This window comes from Schistocerca piceifrons, chromosome 3, assembly GCF_021461385.2.
Source record: "Schistocerca piceifrons isolate TAMUIC-IGC-003096 chromosome 3, iqSchPice1.1, whole genome shotgun sequence".
Taxonomy (NCBI): Eukaryota; Metazoa; Arthropoda; class Insecta; order Orthoptera; family Acrididae; genus Schistocerca; species Schistocerca piceifrons.
This window is the reverse complement of record NC_060140.1, coordinates 289,797,128-289,821,370: the sequence shown is the minus strand read 5'-3', so window position 1 is coordinate 289,821,370 and position 24,243 is coordinate 289,797,128. Positions and strand designations below refer to the sequence as shown.

At 45.7% G+C, this 24,243-nt stretch overlaps 1 protein-coding gene across 1 annotated transcript in view; it reads right to left on the bottom strand.

The window, feature by feature from the left end:
• The window catches only part of LOC124788600 (facilitated trehalose transporter Tret1-like), a 64,949-nt gene that overhangs the window by 29,352 nt on the left and 11,354 nt on the right, over positions 1-24,243 (bottom strand). The window contains exon 2 of the mRNA XM_047255869.1: positions 15,100-15,492. Within this exon, the coding sequence (XP_047111825.1) occupies positions 15,100-15,492 (393 nt within the window). The remainder of the gene's footprint in view (positions 1-15,099; positions 15,493-24,243) is intronic.

The window sequence follows — 24,243 nt, the reverse complement described above, 5'->3', positions numbered from 1 at the left end:
CACGGCCGTTATTACGGCCAGAGGTGGCTGTTCTGAGTACTGATTTCTCAGGATCTGTGCTCCCAAATTGCGTGAAAGTGTAATCATATGTCAATTCTAGTATAATATATTTGTCCAATGAATACCCGTTTATCATCTGCATATCTTCTTGGTGTAACAATTTTAATGGCCAGTAGTGTATATATATACTGACAGAAAAACACCAAAAAGTAATTAATGTAGAATAATAAAATTTCGAGAATACATTTAAGTGCGTAACACTGCAAGATCGCCACGCAGACACTCATGCATAATGTACTTTTGTACAGGGGCTGGATATCAGTTTCTGGTATGGAGCTCATTGCATGTTGCGTTTCGTCGGTCAGTAGACTAACAGTTAATTCCGTTTGTGGGTGACGCTGAAGTTGTCGTTGGATGATGTCCCATATGTGCTCGATTTGCTGATAGATCTGGTAATGGAGCAAGCCAAGGCAACATGATGACACTCTGTAGAGAATGTTTGGTTACAGAAGGGGTATGTGAGCGAGCGGAATGCTGTTGGAAAATACCCCGCTGAAGTGCTGTTCATCAATGACATCGCAACTAGTCGAATCAGCAGACTGACGTACAAATTTTCAGCCAGAGTGTAAGTACAGGTGCAGGTCCAGTGTGCCTAGCACGGAGACAGGTTGGTTGCAGTCCCTCAGCTGGCCTCCTGCTGTCATACGAAATCGGATCCTAGACCGTACGTCCAGGTGCAGGTCCAGTGTGCCTAGCACGGAGACAGGTTGGTTGCAGTCCCTCAGCTGGCCTCCTTTTAACCAACACGCGGCCATCACTGGCACCGAGGACAGCTGCTTTCACCAGAAAACACAACAGACCTTGACCCCCTGCCCTCTAATGAGCTACCGTTTAACACCATTGAAGTCACAAATGAAGGTGGTTTGGGGTTAGTGGAACGCACGCTATACAGGGTGTTACAAAAAGGTACGGCTAAACTTTCAACTGTAGAGCAATGAGTCGCATGTCAACACAAGTACCGAAGTCAACATTTCCTTCCTTCAATTGGCCGAACTGGCGGTGAATCGAGGAAGGACAGTACATACTGACGAAACTAAAATGAGCTCTAACATGGAAATTAAGCGTTTCCGGACACATGTCCACATAACATCTTTTCTTTATTTGTGTGTGAGTAATGTTTCCTGAAAGTTTGGCCGAACCTTTTTGTAACACCCTGTAGATCATCTGGCTCGAAGCGATCCTTGAAGTAACCGATTTGTAACAATGCATTTTCTCAGTTTGGCGCCAACTACGGCTCAAATTGTTGCTACAGATGCATACGATGCGACAGAGCCATACACAGAACATGATGGTCTTTACTCTCGGTAATACCACGTGGCCGGCCAGAACCAGGCCTTTCTGTGACCGAACATTCTCGTGAACAAAGCTGCCAGCAATCGTGTTTAGTGGCTACATTCCTACCAAGAAGGAACATCCATCTTCTTGTAGCCCTATTACACGACCTCGTTCAAACTCAGTGAAGTGTTGATAATAGCATCTTCTCGACTAATAGCAGTCCTCCACGTCCAGTCTCAAAGGTGACGAACGCTCATGACCATTACAGTCCGTATTTAAAGCAAACCTGATTTTCACGCTCATTTTGGCGCTACTAGCGCGAAATTTGAATTTCATCTTTAAGATGTAGAAACACTACTGCCAACTGTCCTTTATGTCATACAACTCCTTCTTGGTCTTGTGATTCTTTTTCCCGTTGGTGTATAAAGCGCAAGTGTCGTTAACAAAAATGTCGAAAATTTCGGATGGACACAGACTACATATTTTTTAAATATATAGGGTAAATAAGTACATATGCAATACATGAAAGGCAAACGTTAATAGCAAAAATCTGGAAGTTTACTTGAAACTTTTACATGATACTTTAATAAACATCTGGATGGACATGGGAAATAAATCTTTTAATATATATATATATATATATATATATATATATATATATATATATATATATGAAAGATTCACTTCCCATGTCCATATGTCCATCCAGATATTTATTAAAGTATCATGTATCACATATATACCGGGTGATCAAATTTATACTGACTTTTTGATCACCCAGTATACATGACATAGAAACAATATTAGCAAGAATCTCAAAAAGTTATTGACCGATTGACACGACATTTCATCAAGAACTCTTAAAGGTTTTATGCTAAAACCGACTGTGAAAAATAATACTGTGCTGCGAAAACGTGTGGTTTAACTTTCATTCTTGAAGTCAATTTTAACTACGATAGGAGGATATTTTAATCATTTGACGAATTGTTTCTCCCAAATATTCTTTATCCTTATACACGAAAACGTGTGGTTTAACTTTCTTTCTTGAAGTCAATTTTAACTACGATAGCAGGATATTTTAATCATTTGACGAATTGTTTCTCCCAAATATTCTTTATCCTTATACACAATGTGCTGTTTTGTTTTCTTCTTCACAGTTGGTTTTAACTGAAAACAGGAAAGTTATATTTATGGACCGCCAGCTTATGATCAGAATATTACTAAGGAATCAGTATCATCCGAAGCTTAAATCCTACCTGTTCATACATTAAAAAAAGTGTGTGAAATATTGTCGTGAAAGCCTCTCTCCTCACAGATACTGCAAGTGGGGCGATCTTTCTCATACCAACGGTCCCAACCGATGTAGCCCCCAATCAAAGCTTTGTCTGCAACAACAGAATATAAGGCTCAAGGACAGAGAGTGAGTGGGAGGGGGGAGGGGGGGGGAGGAAGAGATGGACAGAGGGGGAAAGAGGATACAGGATACGAGCAGAGAGAGATGGGAGGAGGAGCACATGGACAGGGAGAGGGGGGGGAGAAGAAGATGGAAGTAGAGAGATGGGACAGGAGAAAATTGATAGGGGGAGGGTGAGGAGGGGATGGACAGAGTGAAAGGGGGAGGAGCTAGATAGAGAGGGGGGGAGAAGGAGATTGTGATGCATATCCAACTGCAATACATGTTTAGGAATTGCGAAGCACTGCAGGGTTTACTAGTTCACTATAAATACGATGGCCACGCTGAGCTCTAAGTTATTCATGAACCGTCTAACCCCTGAAGTTAAAATGATACACGCCCAGATTAATCCTGGACAAGGTAAGCGCCCTAATTCGGTAGGACCTTACGGTGACGACTAGCTTTGTTTTATATTCAGTTCCAAACCTAAAATATCTCAGATACCACATGCTAAGGTACATTAGGAGTGTTAATAAGCTAAATAGGTCTAACAAATTATAAAGATAAAGCGATGCTGACAGTTGATTAATGTAGGATGAACAGAAAATTAAAGAATACCATTTTTTGTTTTTTTAACTATGATGGTCCCGTTCCTATATATTGTGGAAAATGTAGACAGTTCGCTTATGGCTCAGCATTGGGATACCCTGTGCTTTCAGAGATAATCTGCTAACGAATCGGTTCCTAGCCAGTCAGGCGCTACAACTTCTCCATTAAACAGAGTAAAAAAAGATTTACAGTAGAACGAACCCAGAACCGAACTGGGGTCGATAGGCTAGAGTTCCATCATGTAAGTTGTCTACTACCAAGGACAGGACGGACTGCCGTGAACCAAGATTTTCGACGCAAGTGACACTGGCTCCTTTCGAACACTGAAGTCATGGCGTCAAGTGTGACTCGAAAGTCTAAGCCCTCACACAAAGGTAATGTGAATACCAAACTAGCACTCCCTGTTCCTGAAAGCACTGAAGCCGTCAGCATTTTGCGCGTCATAATATCCCACATGACCCGACTTCCGCTTCATCCGGAGTTCTCTTCACAACCACTCCATCCTATGTCCTCTTCCCAGCAGCCTTCAGCTAATGTCCAGCAGACGCTACGTGCCACGACTGAGTTTATTTATTTATTTAGCATATGGCTCATAACATCACAATAAAAATTACAGAAACAACACGATTAAAAAAAACACATATGTATAAACAGAACAATAAATAACAGTTTGTATATAAGGACACAACCAATTGTAAATTTACACTCACAGAAGAGCAATCACAAACAAACGTCCAGCTTAGAAAATATATAGTCGATTGCCTCTTGGGTCGCCATTAGGAAATCCTGTGGGTCACCCTCATATGCCCTTAGTGGGCATTCCTGCACGATGTGTTTGACCGTCTGTCTCTCAGCGCCACAATCGCAAGTGGCCGAAGGAAGTTTACCCCATTTGTGTAAGGAGTCGACGCGTCTCCCACAGTTGGTTCTGATGCGATTAAGAGTTGACCAAACTTTGCGAGGGCAATCAAATCCTTTTGGTTTACTATAGATGCCTCAGCAATTCCTCTGCGACGTCTAGGTTACCGTCGTCGCTGGCGGCGCAGTGTACCTGTGTATCGGAGCTTAAAAGCTATTGATATTGACTTGTCTGGACAGTTTAATAAACAGCAATTGATTGGTGGACCAAAAGTTTTTCGTGGACTGCGTCTGAACTTGTGATGTACAAGCAGTGTTTGGAGGCAGTACATGGCTTACGTTGGCTGTTGTTTGGGGCAATCACGCAGACTATGGTGGCCTTGAACCGTTTCCAGATGCAAATATTATTACTTGGAATACGTGGAGTATAGCTGAGACTACAGGACTGTTGACTAAACAGCCTTATGGTACTCTAGTTCCTAGTATGCCATTTGTTTTGTCTACCAGCAGAAAGAAGAAGTTGAATGCTGATGAGTACCTGTTTATATGGGCGAAAGTCGGCAATGGCAATTGTAAAATAAAGATCAATGGTGACTGTATGTTGTATTATAGTAAAACTAAGGCCCGTGCGCCCATGTTGGCCAAAGAGCTTAGCGCCACAGATAAAATACTCAAAGTCAGAGACCGAACGAACAATTCCTGCCCCACATCACAGTGAAACGGAACGGCTGAAATTTTTGGTGGGTACTAAGTGGCCAATCCGCGGTCTGGCTCCGAAACAATGGCGCGCAGGCCAAATCAGGATATGGGAGAAAGGGCGGGAGGATGTCACCGTAGCCTCCCTCCAGAACAGAGAGAAATTGAAAATATCGAAGCTTTTACAATGAATCTAGAGGAGTCAATGTAACGTCTCGCAGTTAAAATAAGTGAAGCTTCATCTCGTGTACGCCGAACTCACCGTGTAGGCCACCTAGGAATGTACGGGTATACCGCCTGCACGTTTTTTTGGTAGATCCCTCCGGTTGTTGTGGCGAGAAGGTTAATGGAAACTCTCCGTCGCCTTTCCCAGAAAGGAACAGAAGAAAACAGTTACAGCCCACTGCCAGGCTTACAACATGTGTTTCATGTAGAGTACAGAATATGCACGGACTATTGGCTGTTGATCACATAGAGCGATATTGGGGAAATGAAATAAAACACGTGCTCCACGGAACACTTATTCTGCGCACTGGTACGAGCAGTTAGCATGTGAATCAGACAGGGTAGTCAACATGGTACTGTTACAAGTCGGACATATATCTGTTCATGTAAGATGTATGGCATTAATGAAAGTCTTTCAGCTTTATACTCCATCAACAGTCATTCAAAAATACATATACAGACGGGTCCAAAAAATGTATCCACTGTTTAAAAGTCCATAACTTGCAAACTAATTGACGGAGTTGTCTCATTTTTGGTGAAAGTGTAGTTTAAAGTCCAACTTAAAGATATCACTGTAGGTGTTCGAAATGGTCACCATTAACATCCACACAAACGATGCCGCCGAACTGCAGCACGAACTACTGACAGCAACGTGTTCAGTTGGATATTCGCACATGAATGTACGATGGATTCTCGAAGTTCATCTAATGCGCGTGGCTTTTGTCGATAAACGACGTCCTTTAGTGTTTCCCACAGGTAAAAGTCCAGAGGAGACACCTCTACGGCCTATCCATCTTCATGGTAGATTTTCGTCCAGATACGCCCTAACACGATTTTGGTAGTGGGCTGGGGCACCATCTTGTTGAAAGTAAATTCTTCCGTCTCCATACAAGTCTCACATGGCAGGTAAATGGAAGTCTGAAGCTTTTGTAGGTACAACTCACCGGTAACTGTGCCGTCAAAGAAGAATGGCCCAATCAAGCCCCGGTAAGACAATTCACACCAAACATTTACTCCTGGCAAATTCACGGCTTTGTCTACATGGACGTTCGTATTTTCGGTGGCCCAGTAGATGCAATTGTGGCGAATTACTGTACCATTGAGTTTGAACTGTGCCTCATCTCTGCAAACTCTTCATCGTTGCCCACCATGTTAGTAAACCACTCGCAGTACTCCATTCTACGATCTGGGCCGTCCTCGTTCATTGCGTGTAGCAATCGTGGGATGTAGCACTTCCACTTTGCTGTCTTCAAAATTCGCCGAACACTTGAGCGACTCACTCCAGTTACACGGGTACACTGTCTCACAGACTTCTGTGGTGAGCGAGTGAATTGTTGTAAAACACGACGGGAGTTAGCTGGACTTGTTACTGTTACAGGTCGTCCAGATCGTTGTTTGTGTACATCTTTGACACAGCGTTCGGCTTCGAATTTGTCTCGAATGCGACGAATCGTTAAACGTGTCGATGGCTCTGTTTGATACTCATTTCGCCATTGCCGTTGAACTTCATTAATGTTTTCGTACTTAAAATACGACTTCAAAACTGACTTCCTTTCATCGAATGTAAGTCTTGTTCCAGCCATGTTTACTCGAGTAACTAGGTGCAACTAAATACGAAACACTGACTGTCTGGCGACTGTCATCTGACAAAACAAAACAACGCAATACAACGCTTATGTGGCGATTGCCGGAACTACAAACTATTACACTACCAAAGATGAGACAACTCCGTCAGTTAGTTTGCCAGTTATGGACTTTTAAACAGTGGATACATTTTTTAGAGCCCTCTGTATAACTCCGGCAGCACCTGGAAGATATTATACTGGAGGTGCATAAAAATAGGGAACCACCAAAAGCACAATACACTGTAGGAATACCGTTAGCGTTTAAAACAGCTTCTAGCCATCTCGGGATGGTGGCCGAGGAAGATGTGACACTTCATCCTCGTGCACACAGGACCAGTTCTGAATGACGCGAGCTGTGAGAACAGGCAGCTGGCGTCTTAGAATACAGTATCACGATTGGGGGACAAACATTGAACCATGGCATCGAACTGATCAGTCAAAATGGTCACGAACTCCTTGAATGTAACGCGACCTCGCAGAGCAGCAGTGGGGCCCATGGAATGCCACGATATGACTGTCCAAACCATCACCGAATTCTCATCAAATTTCACTCTTGGGACATAAACTCGGCCAGAAATTGGTGTGTGAAACGCGATTCATCCGACAAAATCACTTTTTTCCTTTGCTCCCTATTCCAGGTTGTATAGCTTCGACACCACGTTTTCCTGGTACAGGCATTTGCATTACCGAGGAGTGGTTTTGGAATTCCAGCTCATCCTGAAATTCCTTGTTTTTAGAGCTCCTTTTGGGTTGGTTTGGTGCTGTCAGGGCTGCGAGAGCGACAGCCACGTCTGCAACGACTTTTGCAACCATCGGCCTCTTATTTTTCGTCGCAGTCCTCTTCAGTGACCATCCGTCAGTATCACTCAACACATACTTCCGTCCGCGTTGTGACTTAGTGGATGATGTTTTTCTGATTTTCTCTTATACTGCATGGTCGGAAATTCCCGTTACAGACTTCAAGGACATGTATAGAGTAGTGAGTACATAACATTTTGAATAGGAACCCATGTCCGGAAGCCGGCAGGAGTGGTCGTGCGGTTCTAGGCGCTACAGTCTGGAACCGAGCGACCGCTACGGTCGCAGGTTCGAATCCTGCCTTGGGCATGGATGTGTGTGGTGTCCTTAGGTTAGTTAGGTTTAAGTAGTTCTAAGTTCTAGGCGACTGACGACCTCAGGAGTTAAGTCGCATAGTGCTCAGAGCCATGTTCGGAAACGTATCGTTTCCGTTCTATGACAGTTTCAATGCAGATGATTATCTCATCCACACCCACGTGAGGAATGTACTTAGGCGTGACCCAGTACAATTGTTGTAATCCATTTGAAAAGAATACTGACTCGTTCCGTTATTATTTACGCATTTGCATTACACCGTACACCTTATGCTTTACATTAGTCGACAACAATAAGAACCCAACATCTACGGCACCAGCCGCAACGTACCGATGCATTACAACAGCGACTCGATGTGACGACCACCAGCGTTGTTACACACATTGTACCTCCGAAACATGTTCTGGTACACTCTCTCCATCCCACCTGTGCAGTCCATTTAAAGAACAGGGAGGCAAATCTTGAATTAAATGTGAACGTCTCGAGCATTGAAAAACGCCCGAATATCTTGGTGTCACGTTGGATCGCACACTGACCTACAAACATCATTGTAATGCCACAAGGGAAAAAATCTCAACTAGAAACAACATCATCAGGAAACTAACCAGCGGATACTCGTGTGCAAACCCAAAAGTCCTGAGAACTTCAGCCCTTACGCTCAGCCGCGAAATACGCCGCTCCAGTATGGTCTGCATCAACACACGCGAGAAAAGTTGATGTCGCGCTGAATGAAATGGCACGGATTGTTACCGGATGCTTGAGACCAACCCCAGTGCACAAGATGTACTTAATCATGGGGATCGCACCGCCCAACATACGACGTGACATCGCTGCGGAAGCCGAAAAAAAACAAGCAAGAAAAGGACATGCGACATCCTTTATATGGACACCAGCCTGCTGACCGACGGCTTTCTTCGAGGAAGAGTTTCCTGTCACGTACCCGTGCCCTGGAAGGGTCGGCTGCAGAGAATCGTTTGAAAAGGTGGGAAATAGACCTGAGAGACCCCCATAAAGATGTAAAAGAAGAACTGGCGCCTGGTGGAGACCTACCATACACAGTCTGGAGAACCCTAAACCGTACGAGGGTAGAAGTGCCAAAGTGCAAGACAAACCTGCAGCAATGGGGTTTCCTAAAAGAGAATGAGAACACACTCTGTCTGTGTGGTTCTGTCCAGGATCATCAACACCTGCTTATCTGTCATATTTAGACCAGCCCTGCACAATGAATGACTTATGGGAGGCAAATGACAAAGCCATATTGGCTGCTGATTTTTGGAAGTCTGAAGTCTAGTTCCGGACACGGAAAGTAAGTAAGTACCTGGTGTCTCATCAAGGTCTTGTGCAGCGCCTAGAACTCGTGCCAGCAGATCTTCATCTGTCTCTACAGGTGTCTCATAAATTAGGCTCTTCATACGACCCCATAAGAAGTAGTCCATAGGGGCTAAATCCGTCATTTGTGGCGGCCACGCGGTTGGACCACCAAGGCCTATCCATATTTCACCAAGCTGTCTGTTGAGATGTCCCCGGACAGCCAGTGAAAAGTGAGGTGGTGCTCCATCATGCTGAAACCACATTTCCTGACGGACATCCAATGGCACAGCTTCCAAGAACGGGTCCATTACCGTCACGGCCCCCGGCTGCGATCACAACAGAGGCCAACAGCGGGTGGTTCCAGTCACCGCGGTACAACCGAGCAAAGCCTAGCGGGCTCACGTCCGAGCGTCCACTGGCTACCTTCGTCGCTGCCGAGAAAATTAAGAGCGGAAGCAAACTGGCCCAGAAGGCCAACAACCAATATATTACTGTTGACCAAGAAATTTTGTTATTCTGTTATCAAGAGCCATCCGTGGACAAACACCCACCATCCTCTTCCTTAAGCCCAGCAGAGAACCCACCCTTGAATCTGGTGACGGACAATGGAGTCTCATGCCTGTTTACACTGGTATCTGGAAAACTGTTGAATCATCGTGGAGGACGGGCTTTGCGGAATTAAGGGTCAGCAGTGTGGAGCACCTACAGCAGCTGTGTGCCACGCAACAAAGAAGTGCCGATTTCTATTATTTTCGTTTCGATCCAGGTGGGTTGTCCCTTTTCCTGTCTTTTGCTGGATCACTTTTGTATTCTTTCGGTTACTTTCCTCTTGATTAAACTGTACTTGTGGAGAAGGAACTTTCAGCTGCTAATACTATTGAATAACTTAGGGATCAGATAGAGAAATTACAGATAGAGGTAATCAGCTCAGAGGGGCAGAGAGGGAACAGTCACATCCCAAACCACCCCTTTGGATGGTACTGCTGTTTACCTCGTTCTCAGGGAAGTGAAGATGTTTTTACCTTTTTGACAATTTGGGTACAGTCACCAAATTGGGGAGGGGTTTAAGGAGCATTTACTACGCGCTGATAGACTGAAGTTAACGGGAGATGCTAGAGTACATGTCATGTGTAATGTGAGAATCTGAGGGAGGCTAAAACATTTGACGATTTTTAGGAAGGGTTAATACAGAGATATCGGAAGAAGAACACGGTAAGATATTGTCGTAAACAGCTTACAAGGGTTTTTTTGTAAGCAGAATTAATGGACTGAAGGTTTCGCAGACCGTATTCGTAAAATCAGTGTAGGTACCTATGAGCTCACGGATGGTGATAGGGCAAACTCGGTAATTTTGCGAGAAGCAGAGCAGAGGGTTCATAACGCATTTTTGAGGGGGCTACAACCGAAAATGTCAAGAAAGATTCATTTGGAATTTCCTAAGTATTTGAGTGAAGTAGTGTATTTTGCATTTTCATTAGATGAAGTTGAGTCATTGGCTAAGTCACCGGACATTGTGTAGTCTGGACATAATTTGTTTTCGCTGTGGACGAAGGGATTATGTACAAAAAGATTTCAGACATCAACGTTGTAGCCAATGTCAAAAATTTGGTCATTTAGCCCGGCAATGCTGTAACAGGAATCAGCAACAACAGAAATTTTAGTCTCAGGGTAAATCTTACGCGCAGTAGTTAAACGGCGCAAGGAGCGGATTGTCCACTGTGCCACGCTCCCAGTAAGAGTTAGCGCATGTAAGAAAGCAGTGGCAGATTTTATTCTGACCAGCTATGTGGGGGATAAATTATGTAAAATGTTGTTGGATACTGACTCTCAGGAATCGGTTGTAAGTAAGCGAGCATTGGAGGAAATAGGTTAAGTGAACCATGCTAAAGGTTCAGTGGCGTAGGTGGAGGGCGTTAAAATTCACTTGGTGCTGGAGTGCTGAAATTTTGAGTGGAGGAACTTTATTTCCAAGTGGATGCAGAAGTTCTTCCAATGGTAGGTACGACATTATTCTCGGACTCGACTTTCTGGTTGCACGCCACACCATAACTGACTTGGAACGGCATGCGGTAGAAGAACTGGATGGAACTTTGTTTCAACTAGGCTCTGCAACCACAATACTTTCAACATAGCAAGGTCCACTCCACGGCCAGGGGAATACCGGGTCCCTTAAGGTCAATTCGAGTTATCACGATCGAATGAAAAGAGGTTTGTGAATTTGTATGTACTGACGGTTCGAATACCACTGAAAATGATCCTAATTTCTTGGAAAGAGAGATAACGTGTGACGAATCTTGGTTTTTCACTTATGGTCCAGAAACTAAGCGCCAATCCACGCACTGGAAGGCCCAACTTCACCGAGAGCGAAAAAAACTCAAATGAGCAAATGAAGTTTCAAAGCGATGATGGTTTTTTTCAATATTTATGGAATTGCGTATCTTCGCTGGCTTCCTGAAGGTCAAACTATTAATCAGCATTACTACCTTGAGGTTCTTGCTCAACTTCGTGAGACAGTAGGAAAAAAACGACCGGAACTGTAGAAGAACAAGTCATGGGTTCTGAATCAAGAGTACGTACTCATACCGCATTGTCTGCTAAGAGACTTCTAGCGTTGCCTGACCTAGCAGCACGTGACTTTTATCTATTCCCCAAGATCAAATCTGCATTAAAAGGTAAAAGATTTCAATCCGTTGAAGCAGTGAAACAAAAAGTGACACGCCTCATCAAGGAACTCATAGCACTATTTCCATCGATGAAAAATCCGCGTGAAGAGTTGTAAGGACACAGGATGGGAGTATAGTAAAGGTGACAGTAAATAAATACGTTGTTGTTGTGGTGGTGGACTGGTTTTATGCAGCTCTCCATGCTACTCTATCCTCAACAAATCTCTTCATCTCAGAATAACTACTGCAACCTATATCCTTCTGAATCTGCTTAGTGTATTCGTTCCTTGGCCTCCCCCCCTTCCCCCCCCCCCCCCCCCCCCCCGCCACCTCAATATTTCCCTCCAGCGGTAAATGCATGATCCCTTGATATCTCAGAATGTATCCCATCAACCGATCCCTCTTCGAAACAAGTCGTGACAGAAATTCCTTGTCTCCCCAGTTCTGTTCAGTACCTTCTCAGTAGTTACGTGGTCCACTCATTTCATCTTCAGCTGTCTTCTTTGGCGCGACACTTCAAAAACGTCTATTCTCTTCTTTTCTAAATTGTTTGTCGGTCGTCCGTGCTTAACACCCATATATGGCTACACTGCAGACAAACAGCTTGAGAAAAGACTTCCTCGCACTTAACTCTGTGTTAGATATTAACAAATTTCTCTTCTTCTCTTTCTACCATTGTCAGTCTATATTTTGTGTCCTCGCTCCTTAGCCGGCCGACGTAGCCGTGCGGTTAAAGGCGCTGCAGTCTGGAACCGCAAGACCGCTACGGTCGCAGGTTCGAATCCTGCCTCGGGCATGGATGTGTGTGATGTCCTTAGGTTAGTTAGGTTTAAGTAGTTCTAAGTTCTAGGGGACTGATGACCACAGAAATTACGTCCCATAGTGCTCAGAGCCATTTGAACCATTTTTTTTCCTCGCTCCTTCGGCCTGCATCACTTATTTTACTGCCCAAATAGCAAAACTCATCTACTACTTTCAGTGTCTCGTTTACTAATTCAATTCCCTCGGCATCACCTGACTTAATTCGACTATATTCGATTATCCTTGTTTTGTTTTTGTTGATGTTCATCTTATATCCTTCTTTCAAGGCACTGTCCATTCTGCGCGTCCGAGTTCGTTGCTGTCTTTGACAGAATTACAGCGTCGTCGGCAATCCTTGAAGTTTTTATTTCTTCTCCCTGGAATTTAACTCCTATTCCAAATTTTTCTTTTGTTTCCTTTACTGCTTGCTCGATATACAGATTGAATAACATGCGGAGTAGACTACAACCCTGTCTCACTCCCTTCTCAACCACTGCTTCCCTCTCATGCCCTTCGACTCATATAACTGCCATCTGTTTTCTGTACAAATTGTAGATTGCCTTTTGCTCCCTGTAGTTTATCCCTGCCACCTTTAGAATTTGAAAGAGAGTATTTCAGTCAACATTGTCAAAAGCTTTCTCTAAGTCTACAAATGCCACAAACTTATGTTTGTCTTTCCTTAACCTATTTGCTATGGATGTCGCAGGGTCAGTATTGCCTCACGTGTTCCTACATTTCTCCGAAATCCGAACCAATTTTCTCCGAGGTCGGCTTCTACCAGTTTTTCTATTCTTTCGTATGGAATTTGTGTTAGTATTTTGCAAGCATGACTTATTAAACTGACAGTTAGGTGATTTCAACACCTGTCAGCAGCTGCTCTCTTTGGATATGTATGTTTCTGAAATAAAATGTTTTACAGTAAATGTCGCATTATCTTAGAGCCACACTTCCTACTTCGAAATTCGATTTCCTCCTTGTCGCTGGTTAAACTGATTGATACAGATTTGGATAGGCACACTAACACGCTGCCAAATGCGTCTCGTCAGACTGGACCCCTGTTTTGGATGTTGCGTATGCGACACGTGTTACAAAATTTAGGTTTACCTGAAGTGACCATGAACTGGAAAGAGACGCCTAGTGTATTTAAGTAGGTTGTTTAGGTTTTTATGTTGGTAACGCCATGTAGCGCTCTATATGAAAATCAGTGACTATGCTGTGTGCAGTCTGTGGCTGGTTTTCATTGTTGGAATTTCCTATTGTAGTGTTGGGCAGTTGGCTGTTAACAGCGCGTAGCGTCGCGCGGTTGGAGGTGAGCCGCCAGCAGTGGTGGATGTGGGGAGAGAGATGGCGGAGTTTTGAGAGCGGATGATCTGGACGTGTGTCCATCAGAGACAGTAAACTTGTAAGAGAGGATGTCAAGAACTGATATATATATTATGACTTTTGAACACTATTAAGGTAAATAGATTGTTTGTTCTTTTTTCAAAATCTTTAATTTGCTAACTATGTCTATCAGTAGTTAGTCCCTTCAGTAGATAGAATCATTTATTTGGCTGGCAGTAATGGCATTCGCTGTATTGCTGTAGTTCGAGTAACGAAGATTTTTGTGTGGTAAGTGACTCATGAAAGGTATAGGTTATTGTTAGTCAGGGTATTCTTTTGTAGGGATTTTTGAAAGTCAGATTGCGCTAAAAAATATTGTGTGTCAGTTTAGTGTTGATCGGAATAAGTAAAGAGCGAAATGTCTGAGTACGTTCAGTTCTGCTCAGCTGTTTGAAAATCAAATATCGTAAAGACACAAGATCAAATCGATCTTCAGGCCTCCAACGAAAATACGTCAATTACTGAGACCAGTTAAAGACGCTGTAGGTCTCAGAACACCTGGAGTTTACGAAATACCTTGTGAGTTTGGCCAGAAGTACATCGGACAAACAGTGCGCACTGTGGAACAACGCATGAAAGAACATGAGAGGTATTATCGCCTACACTATCCAGAAAAATCTGCGTTACCTGAGCATGCGTTGGAAAACGGTCACCACATAAAATTTGACGATACCTCTGTCGTGGCTCGTACTAACGGCTTCTGGGACAGTTTAATACAGGAAGCTATTAAAATAAAAATTACCACAAACACCCAGCTCAGCGCTGCGTGGGATCCAGCGATCGCGCCGTTGAAGAGAGCACATCGAAAGGCAACTCAAAACGTGCCCATATATGGCAATGTCACGGGCACCAGTGACGTCACAGCCGGCAGCTAGCGTATATAAGGGAGCACCAACAGCCCACTGGCAGTCATAACACTTGACAATGGCCAAGGAGTGCTTGGCCGAAAGCTCGTGTAGTTTTAACCAATTGACGCGGTTGGAAACCCGAGTACATTTTATTCAAATACGGTAAGGGGTTAACTATCAGCACAGTCATTTATAATTTTTCTAAGGGGACGTTTCAGTGTTACAAAGTTTAGGTTTACCTGAAGTGACCATGAACTGGAAACAGACGCCTAGTGCGCCGCGGATTTCCTTCTCGGAGATCTCTCCAGTGTAGACAGGACAGGCTGTGCAGAAGGCGCCACCACAGAAGCCAGTGATGAAGCGGCCCACAAGCAGGACCCACGCGTCCTTGCAGAAGGAGAGCAGCATCCAGCCGAGCACGAAGGGCGGCGCCAGGCAGAGCAGAGGCAGCCTCCTGCCCACCCTGTCCAGCGTGAAGGACCCCATCACCATGGCAGCCAGTGCGCCCAGCGGCATGATCCCGCCAAGCCACGAGATGATCTCTTCTGACAGCTCCAGCTCTTTCTCCAGGAGGGGGCCTGCGGGCGACGACCAGCCCAGCACGGTGCCCAGACAGAAGCCGCCCAGAGTCGCTGCAGCAACCACTCAGTGTTACCTGCAAATCAACTGAACGTCCAGCTGGGTAAGAGAGCCAACGAGAACATACACTATTGGCCATTAAAATTGCTACACCACGAAGATGACGTGCTACAGACGCAAAGTTTAACCGACAGGAAGAAGATCCTGTGATATGCAAATGATTAGCTTTTCAGAGCATTCACACAAGGTTGGTGCCGGTGGTGACACCTAAAACGTGCTGACATGAGGAAAGTTTCCAACCGATTTCCCATACACAAACAGCAGTTGACCGGCATTGCCTGGTGAAAGTTTGTTGTGATGCCTCGTTTAAGGAGGAGAAATGCGTACCATCACGTTTCCGACTTTGATAAAGGTCGGATTGTAGCCTATCGCGATTGCGGTTTATCGTATTATGACACTGCTGCTCGCGTTGCTCGAGATCCAGTGACTGTTTGCAGAATATGGAATCGGTGGGTTCAGGAGGGTAATACGGAACGCCGTGCAGGATCCCAACGGCCTCGTATCACTAGCAGTCGAGATCACAGACATCTTATCTGCATGGCTGTAACTGATCGTGCAGCCACGTCTCGATCCCTGAGTCAACAGATGGGGACGTTTGCAAGACAACAACCATCTGCACGAAGAGTTCGACGACGTTTGCAGCAGCATGGACTATCAGCTAGGAGACCATGGCTGCGGTTACCCTTGACGCTGAATCATAGACAGGAGCGTCTGCGATGGTGTGCTCAACGACGAACCTGGGTGCACGAATGGCAAAACGTCACTTTTTCGGATGAATCCAGGTTCTGTTTACAGCATCATGATGGTCGCATCCGTGTTTGGCGACATCGCTGTGAACGCAAATTGGAAGCGCGAATTCGTCATCGCTGTACTGGCGTATCACCCGGCCTGATGGTATGGGGTGCCATTGGTTACACGTCTCGGTCACCTCTTGTTCTCATTGACGGCATTTTGAACAGTGGACGTTACATTTCAGATGTGTTACGACCCGTGGCTCTACCCTTCATTTCGATCCCTGCGAAATCCTACATTTCAGCAGGATAATGCACGACCGCATGTTGCAGGTCCTGTACGGGCGTTTCTGGATACAGAAAATGTTCGACTGCCGCCCTGGCCAGCACATTCTCCAGGTCTTTCACCACTTGGAAACGTCTGGTCAATGGTGGCTGAGCAACTGGCTCGTCACAATACGCCAGTCACTACCCTTCATGAACTGTAGTATCGTGTTGAAGCTGCATGGGCAGTTGTACCTGTACACGCCATCCGAGCTCTATTTGACTCAATGCCCAGGCGTATCAAGGCCGTTATTACGGCCAGAGGTGGTTCTTCTGGGTACTGATTTCTCAGGATCTATGCACCCAAATTGCGTCAAAATGTAATCACATGTCAGTTCTAGTATAATGAATACCCGTTCTAGTATAATGAATACCCGTTTATCATCTGCATTTCTTCTTGGTGTAGCAATTTTAACCGCCAGTAGTGTACATTTTGTGTCATCTATGGGACAGCAGAAAGTCTATTATCCGATCACACACTTCAGTGTTTCACCCTGGCAAGAGACTAAGTGCTCTTGTTAGATGTCTGGGCATCAAGTGATGGCAAACATGGTGCTTAGCGAGAAACTGCCTAAAGTACGGGCAGAAAATACAATGTTCCGTCTACAGGCCGTTGTAATGTACACTCACGTTAAAAAAGAACAGAACACCTCGAACAGCTGAAATAGGACGTTCATATTCACACGACATATACACTCCTGGAAATGGAAAAAAGAACACATTGACACCGGTGTGTCAGACCCACCATACTTGCTCCGGACAGTGCGAGAGGGCTGTACAAGCAATGATCACACGCACGGCACAGCGGACACACCAGGAACCGCGGTGTTGGCCGTCGAATGGCGTTAGCTGCGCAGCATTTGTGCACCGCCGCCGTCAGTGTCAGCCAGTTTGCCGTGGCATACGGAGCTCCACCGCAGTCTTTAACACTGGTAGCATGCCGCGACAGCGTGGACGTGAACCGTATGTGCCGTTGACGGACTTTGAGCGAGGCCGTATAGTGGGCATGCGGGAGGCCGGGTGGACGTACCGCCGAATTGCTCAACACTTGGGGCGTGAGGTCTCCACAGTACATCGATGTTGTCGCCAGTGGTCGGCGGAAGGTGCACGTGCCCGTCGACCTGGGACCGGACCGCAGCGACGCACGGATGCACGCCAAGATCGTAGGATCCTACGCAGTGCCGTAGGGGACCGCACCGCCACTTCCCAGCAAATTAGGGAGACTGTTGCTCCTGGGGTATCGGCGAGGACCATTCGCAACCGTCTCCATGAAGCTGGGCTACGGTCCCGCACACCGTTAGGCCGTCTTCCGCTCACGCCCCAACATCGTGCAGCCCGCCTCCAGTGGTGTCGCGACAGGCGTGAATGGAGGGACGAATGGAGACGTGTCGTCTTCAGCGATGAGAGTCGCTTCTGCCTTGGTGCCAATGATGGTCGTATGCGTGTTTGGCGCCGTGCAGGTGAGCGCCACAATCAGGACTGCATATGACCGAGTCACACAGGGCCAACACCCGGCATCATGGTGTGGGGAGCGATCTCCTACACTGGCCGTACACCACTGGTGATCGTCCAGGGGACATTGAATAGTGCACGGTACATCCAAACCGTCATCGAACCCATCGTTCTACCATTCCTAGACCGGCAAGGGAACTTGCTGTTCCAACAGGACAATGCACGTCCGCATGTATCCCGTGCCACCCAACGTGCTCTAGAAGGTGTAAGTCAACTACCCTGGCCAGCAAGATCTCCGGATCTGTCCCCCATCGAGCATGTTTGGGACTGGATGAAGCGTCGTCTCACGCGGTCTGCACGTCCAGCACGAACGCTGGTCCAACTGAGGCGCCAGGTGGAAATGGCATGGCAAGCCGTTCCACAGGACTACATCCAGCATCTCTACGATCGTCTCCATGGGAGAATAGCAGCCTGCATTGCTACGAAAGGTGGATATACACCGTACTAGTGCCGACATTGTGCAAGCTCTGTTGCCTGTGTCTATGTGCCTGTGGTTCTGTCAGTGTGATCATGTGATGTATCTGACTCCAGGAATGTGTCAATAAAGTTTCCCCTTCCTGGGACAATGAATTCACGGTGTTCTTATTTCAATTTCCAGGAGTGTACTTCAGAAATGATTAGCATTTCAGTGACCTCGCTTCAGCATGTATTCTGTTGCCTTGTAAGCACATTGTGCGCCACGGGCCCTGATACGTGGTGACATCCGCGCATATAACGAGCGCATGGCATCCTGTGGTATAGCCATCCATGCAACACTCACCTGGTTCCAAAATTCATCTGTGGTGGTTGGCATTGGGTCACAATGCTGCACCTGTCGTTTCACTGTATCCCATTTATTTTCGACATTTTGGGACAAGACTGGTGATCTGGCGGGCCACGGCAAAAAGCTGACATTCCATGACACGAAGAAGGCAAGCGTTCATGCAGCAGCATGTGGTCGTGCATGGTGTTGCTGAAAATTGGCACCTGGTGTGTTGCGCAGAAAGGGTATTGCCACAGCTTGCGAAATGTCATTCACATAGGTCACACTGGTCACAGTGCCTTGGACACGCACCAACTGTGATTTGTGGTTGCACCCAACAGCACCCCACACGGTTAGGCTTTGAGTTGGCGCTGTATGTCTTGTGCGAATGCAGTCACTATGATGCCATTCTCTCTGTCTGTGCCGAACCAGAATGTGGCCATCATTTTCAAACAAACATAACCTGGAATAATCCGAAGACACAATCTGATGCCATTCGTGTCCTCCGTGAGGTCACCGAGCGAGATGGCATAGTGATTAGCACACTGGAGATTAGATTAGATTAGGTTAGTTTTTCGTTCCATAGATCCGTGCTGAGGAGATCATCGTGGATGTGGAACATGTCAAATGTTTTTTAAGCTGAAATAACAATACTAATTGTATGAGTATATACAATACATTATTTTTTAAGCTGAAATAACTATACTACTAGTATGAGTATATACAATAAATCATTTGTTTCTTTTAAAAAATTCATCAATGGAGTAGAAGGAGCTGGCCACTAGTCAGTCTTTCAGGCTCCTTTTAAACTAATCTTTATTTGTAACTAAATTTTTTATGTTTGCTGGCAAATTATTGAAGATGAGTGTTCCTGAGTAGTGGACCCCTTTTTGAACTAAAGTAAGTGCTTTTAAGTCCTTATGCAGATCATTTTTGTTCCTGGTATTGTATGTATGAACTGAGCTGTTTGTTGGAAAAAGAGATATATTATTTAGGACAAATTTCATTAAGGAGTAAATATACTGAGAGGCATTAGTTAGTATACTCGGTTCTTTGAAGAGGTTTCTACAGGACGTCAGTGAATTTAGTCCACAAATAATACGTATTACACGCTTTTGGACTCTGAAAACTTTTGTTTGGCTTGAAGAGTTACCCCAAAATATTATACCATATGACATTATGGAATGAAAGTAGGCAAAGTATGCAAGTTTTTCATTTTTATGTCACCTATGTCTGCTAACACTCGAATTGCAACACTCTAATTCGGAAGGATGACAGTTCAATCCTGCGTCCGGCCATCCTGATTGAGGGTTTCCGTGATTTGCCTAAATCGCTTAGGGCAAATACAGGGATGGTTCCTTTGAAAGGGCACGGCCGACTTTCTTCCCCATCCTTCCCTAATCCGACGAGACCGATGACGTCGCTGTTTGGTCTCCATCCCCCAAATCAACCCAACCCAGTGACGTTCCATATGTTGGGTCTAACCCCCTCATCTCGTATAGGATACCTAAAGGATGATCCATTCTCGGAATGCTATACAACAATTCAAGCATATTAAATTAGTAGTTTTATTTCTATAAATCAGATAGACAATACTTAAATTTAATGCACAAAGGTGTCGCAAGCGATGGGCGACATGCAACGTAAATCCCAGTCCTTGCTATACACAATGTTCAAACAAGCAAGACTGTCACACGGTTTGTTTATCACTGCTAACTGTTCTTGTAGCACTCTCTGCTAGGCCGTGCTGTGCTCTGCGAATACGTTCCACTAATGTCCGCTACTGAGCACTAGTGTCCGCTAATGTCCGCTCGAGGCTGGCATAGGCGGCAGCTTTTATTCGCTTCTTGTAGGTGTCCCTCCTGTCGTGGCGCGGTCCTGATCAGCGCACCATTGGGCGACGTCGTTTCACCTCCGTCACTGATCTTGCGTTCTTCGTCTTCGTTCCGGCGCCAGAACATTCCTCCCCCTAAAGCGACGGACCGTCGTCTTTTAGGGAGTGCGACCACGGCGGGGGGATGCAGGATGGAGACTCACAATGTGACACCTTTCAAACTCGGCAGGTGCTGATAACTCCATCTCACACGTGTGTGAGCGCAAAGTCGGGCCGGAAGCTGTGGTTGCAGGGGACGTCAAGCTTCTGGCGGTACCCCGCCATTCGGCCTGCGCTCTGGAGGAATCGTCCCCCAGAAAACGACCAGAGGGGTACGTTTCCACCTCCTGTTTCCATGAACCAGATGAAGAAGGTTGCGACTGCTGCATTGTGGGCGAGTCCAGCTCCATCGGTAGAACGAGAGGAGGCGAAGGCTCCGTCTCCATGGGATCGTCCCGCGCTGTAGTAGTGAAACCCTCTATCGGCTGCTGTGGCCGCGTTGCCCTCTGAACCCGTGAAACTGGGGGAAGAGAAACTGAAAGAACATCGTGGACACGACAGAGGCGAAGTTGATTTTTATGGCAGCGCTGTAAGCCACCGAGATCTGAAATAAGAAACATGCAAGCGCCAAGTACACGGACGATCTTGCCTTGCACCCACCGTCTGCTGTCGCTGAAAACACTCTAAAAGACAATATCATGCGACACGAAGCGATACTTGTGGCCTTCCTTCGGCACCGGATGCTAAGGAGGGTGGAGCAGGTCTTCAGTGTCCGATGGCGGTGGCCGTGAAGCAATTCCGCCATTGATGGTCCATCTCGTGGGTGCGAGCGATATGAGGCCAGAAACAGTGTTTGATCCCTGGTGTGTGCGGACCAAAGTTTGGCCGTCTGCTGCTTGAATGTCCTGAAAAAACGTTCCGCTTCGCCGTTTGACTGTGGATGGAATAGTGCACTAGTTATATGCCGTATGCCATTGCGTTCACAGAAGGTTTCAAATTCATTTGAAGTGAACTGTGGTCCGTTGTCTGACACTATTACTTCAGGTAAACCTTCTAGACAAAAGATCGATGACACCTGGATTGTGCTACGTGATGTTGTCGAGTTCATTGGCACAGCAAAAGGGAAGTTGCTATACGAGTCAACCACAATCAACCAGCGGGTGTTCCAAAATGGTCCCGCAAAGTCTATGTAAACATATTGCCATGGTGATTGCGACTTAGGCCAGGTAGAGAATTTCTATGGCGGAGCGGACTGATTTTCCGCACTTGCGTGACACTGTGACGTCATTGTTCTATTTGGGCGTCCATACCCTACCAAGTATAATGTCGACGCGCTACCTGTTACGTACTAACAACCCCTCCCTCCCCCCCTCCCCCTCCCCCCCCCGTGTCCATGGTGTAGTAACTGTATCACTTCTCTTGCAAAGCGCCGCCGGCCGGTGTAGCCGAGCGGTTCTAGGCGCTAAAGTCTGGAACCGCGAGACCGCTACGGTCGCAGGTTCGAATCCTGCCTCGGGCATAGACGTATATGATGTCCTTAGGTTAGTTAGGTTTAAGTAGTTCTAAGTTCTAGGGGACTGATGACCTTAGATGTTAAGTCCCATAGTGCTCAGAGCCATTTGAACCCTTTTTTTTTTTTCAAAGCTTTTGGGATCAACAAACGTGACTGGCCACTGTCACTCTGAAGAAGAATCACACCTGTCTATACAGCGAGGCTATGCCGACGTGCAAAGTATCGGCGTACTACGGACTTCTCTATGTAATGCAAGGAACGAGGCCAAGATGTGCGAATGTAGTTGAGCAAAATGTTCAAATCTGGATCAGCTGTGCAATTTTCTTATAGTTCAGCAGAAAAGATTTAAGCAATTCAGAATCCTGAGCATTGATGTGACAGCAAAATGCAGCAGAAGCGTCTAAGTCTGTATCAGAACCAATCGAAAGACGTGAAAGCTCGTCCGCATTACCATGTTGAGCCGCCGGACGATACACAATCTCGTACTGGTATTGAAACCACAACGAAGCCCATCTTTGCAATTTTTGGGCAGTTCGTACAGGAACCTGTTTCGTCGAATGAAACAAGGACTGCAAAGGCTTGTGATCCGTTACTAAGTAGAATTTTCCGCCATATGGGTACTGGTGAAATTTGGTGACACCGTACACAATAGCCAAGCCTCTTCTTCAATTTGTGAATAGTTACACTGAGCTTTGGACAACACTTTTGATGCGAAACCGATAGGTCTGTCTTTATCATCAATTCTGTGCGAAAACAATGCACCAATTCCGTAAGAGGAAGCGTCAACTTGCAATACAACTGATTTGTCAGCATCAAAGTAAACTAAGCAGCGATCACTGAGAAATGCATCTCTAAGTTTTTGTGAAGCTACCTGGCACTCATCTGTCCAGACAAAGGCTACATTCTTGAGACGCAAGCGATGCAATGGAGCTGCGATTTGTGCAGCATTCGGTATTAACCAAATATAATAGTTCATTTTTCCTAAAACGTACTGCAATTCTGTGATATTGCGAGGAACTGGAAAATCTCATATGGCTAACATATGCGACTGAAGAGGATGTACACCTTGACTGTTTATGACATAACCAAGATACTGCAACTCAGGTTTAAAAGATCACACTTGTCCAGTATACACTATAGTCCTGCATCAGATAATTAACGAAAAATTTTAAATATGTTCTTCAGGGGTATGACGTACCACTACAATATCGTCCAAATAGTTTGAACAGTTTGGCACTTGTGCAGTCAGCTGTTCAAAATACCGTTGGAAAATGGCGTGTGCGGAAGCACTGTCAAAAGACAAAAGCAAATATTTTTAACAAGCCCTAACGAGTATTTACTACGCACACTTTTTGAGAGTCTTCATAGAGCGGTATTTGAAGATATGCGTCAAGCAAATGAATTTTTGAGAAGTAGCGTCCAGCGCCTAATTTGTCCATGAGATCATCTGGGCGTGGCAATTGATTAGTATTAATCACAGTTTGTGGGTTGACTGTAGACTTAAATACACTATATGATCAAAAGTATCCTGACACACCCAAAAGCATACGTTTTTCATATTAGGTGCATTGAGCTGCCACCTACTGCCAGGTCGATATCAGCGACCTCAGTAGTCATTAGACTCGTGAGAGCAGAATGGGGCGCTCCGCAGAACTCACGGACTTCGAACGTGATCGGGTGATCGTGTGTCACTTGTGTCATACGCCCGTGCGTGAGATTTTCACACTCCTAAACATCCCTAAGTCCACTGTTTCCGATGTAAGAGTCAAATGGAAACGTGAAGGGACACGTACAAATGGTTCACATGGCTCTGAGCACTATGGGACTTAACATCTGTCCCCTAGAACTCAGAACTACTTAAACCTAACTAACCTAAGGACTTCACACACATCCATGCCCGAGGCAGGATTCGAACCTGCGACCGTAGCGATTGCACGGTTCCAGACTGAAGCGCCTAGACCGCGGACACGTACAGCACAAAAGCGTACAGGCCGACCTCATCTGTTGACTGACAAAGACAGCCGACAGTTGAAGAGGGTCGTAATGTGT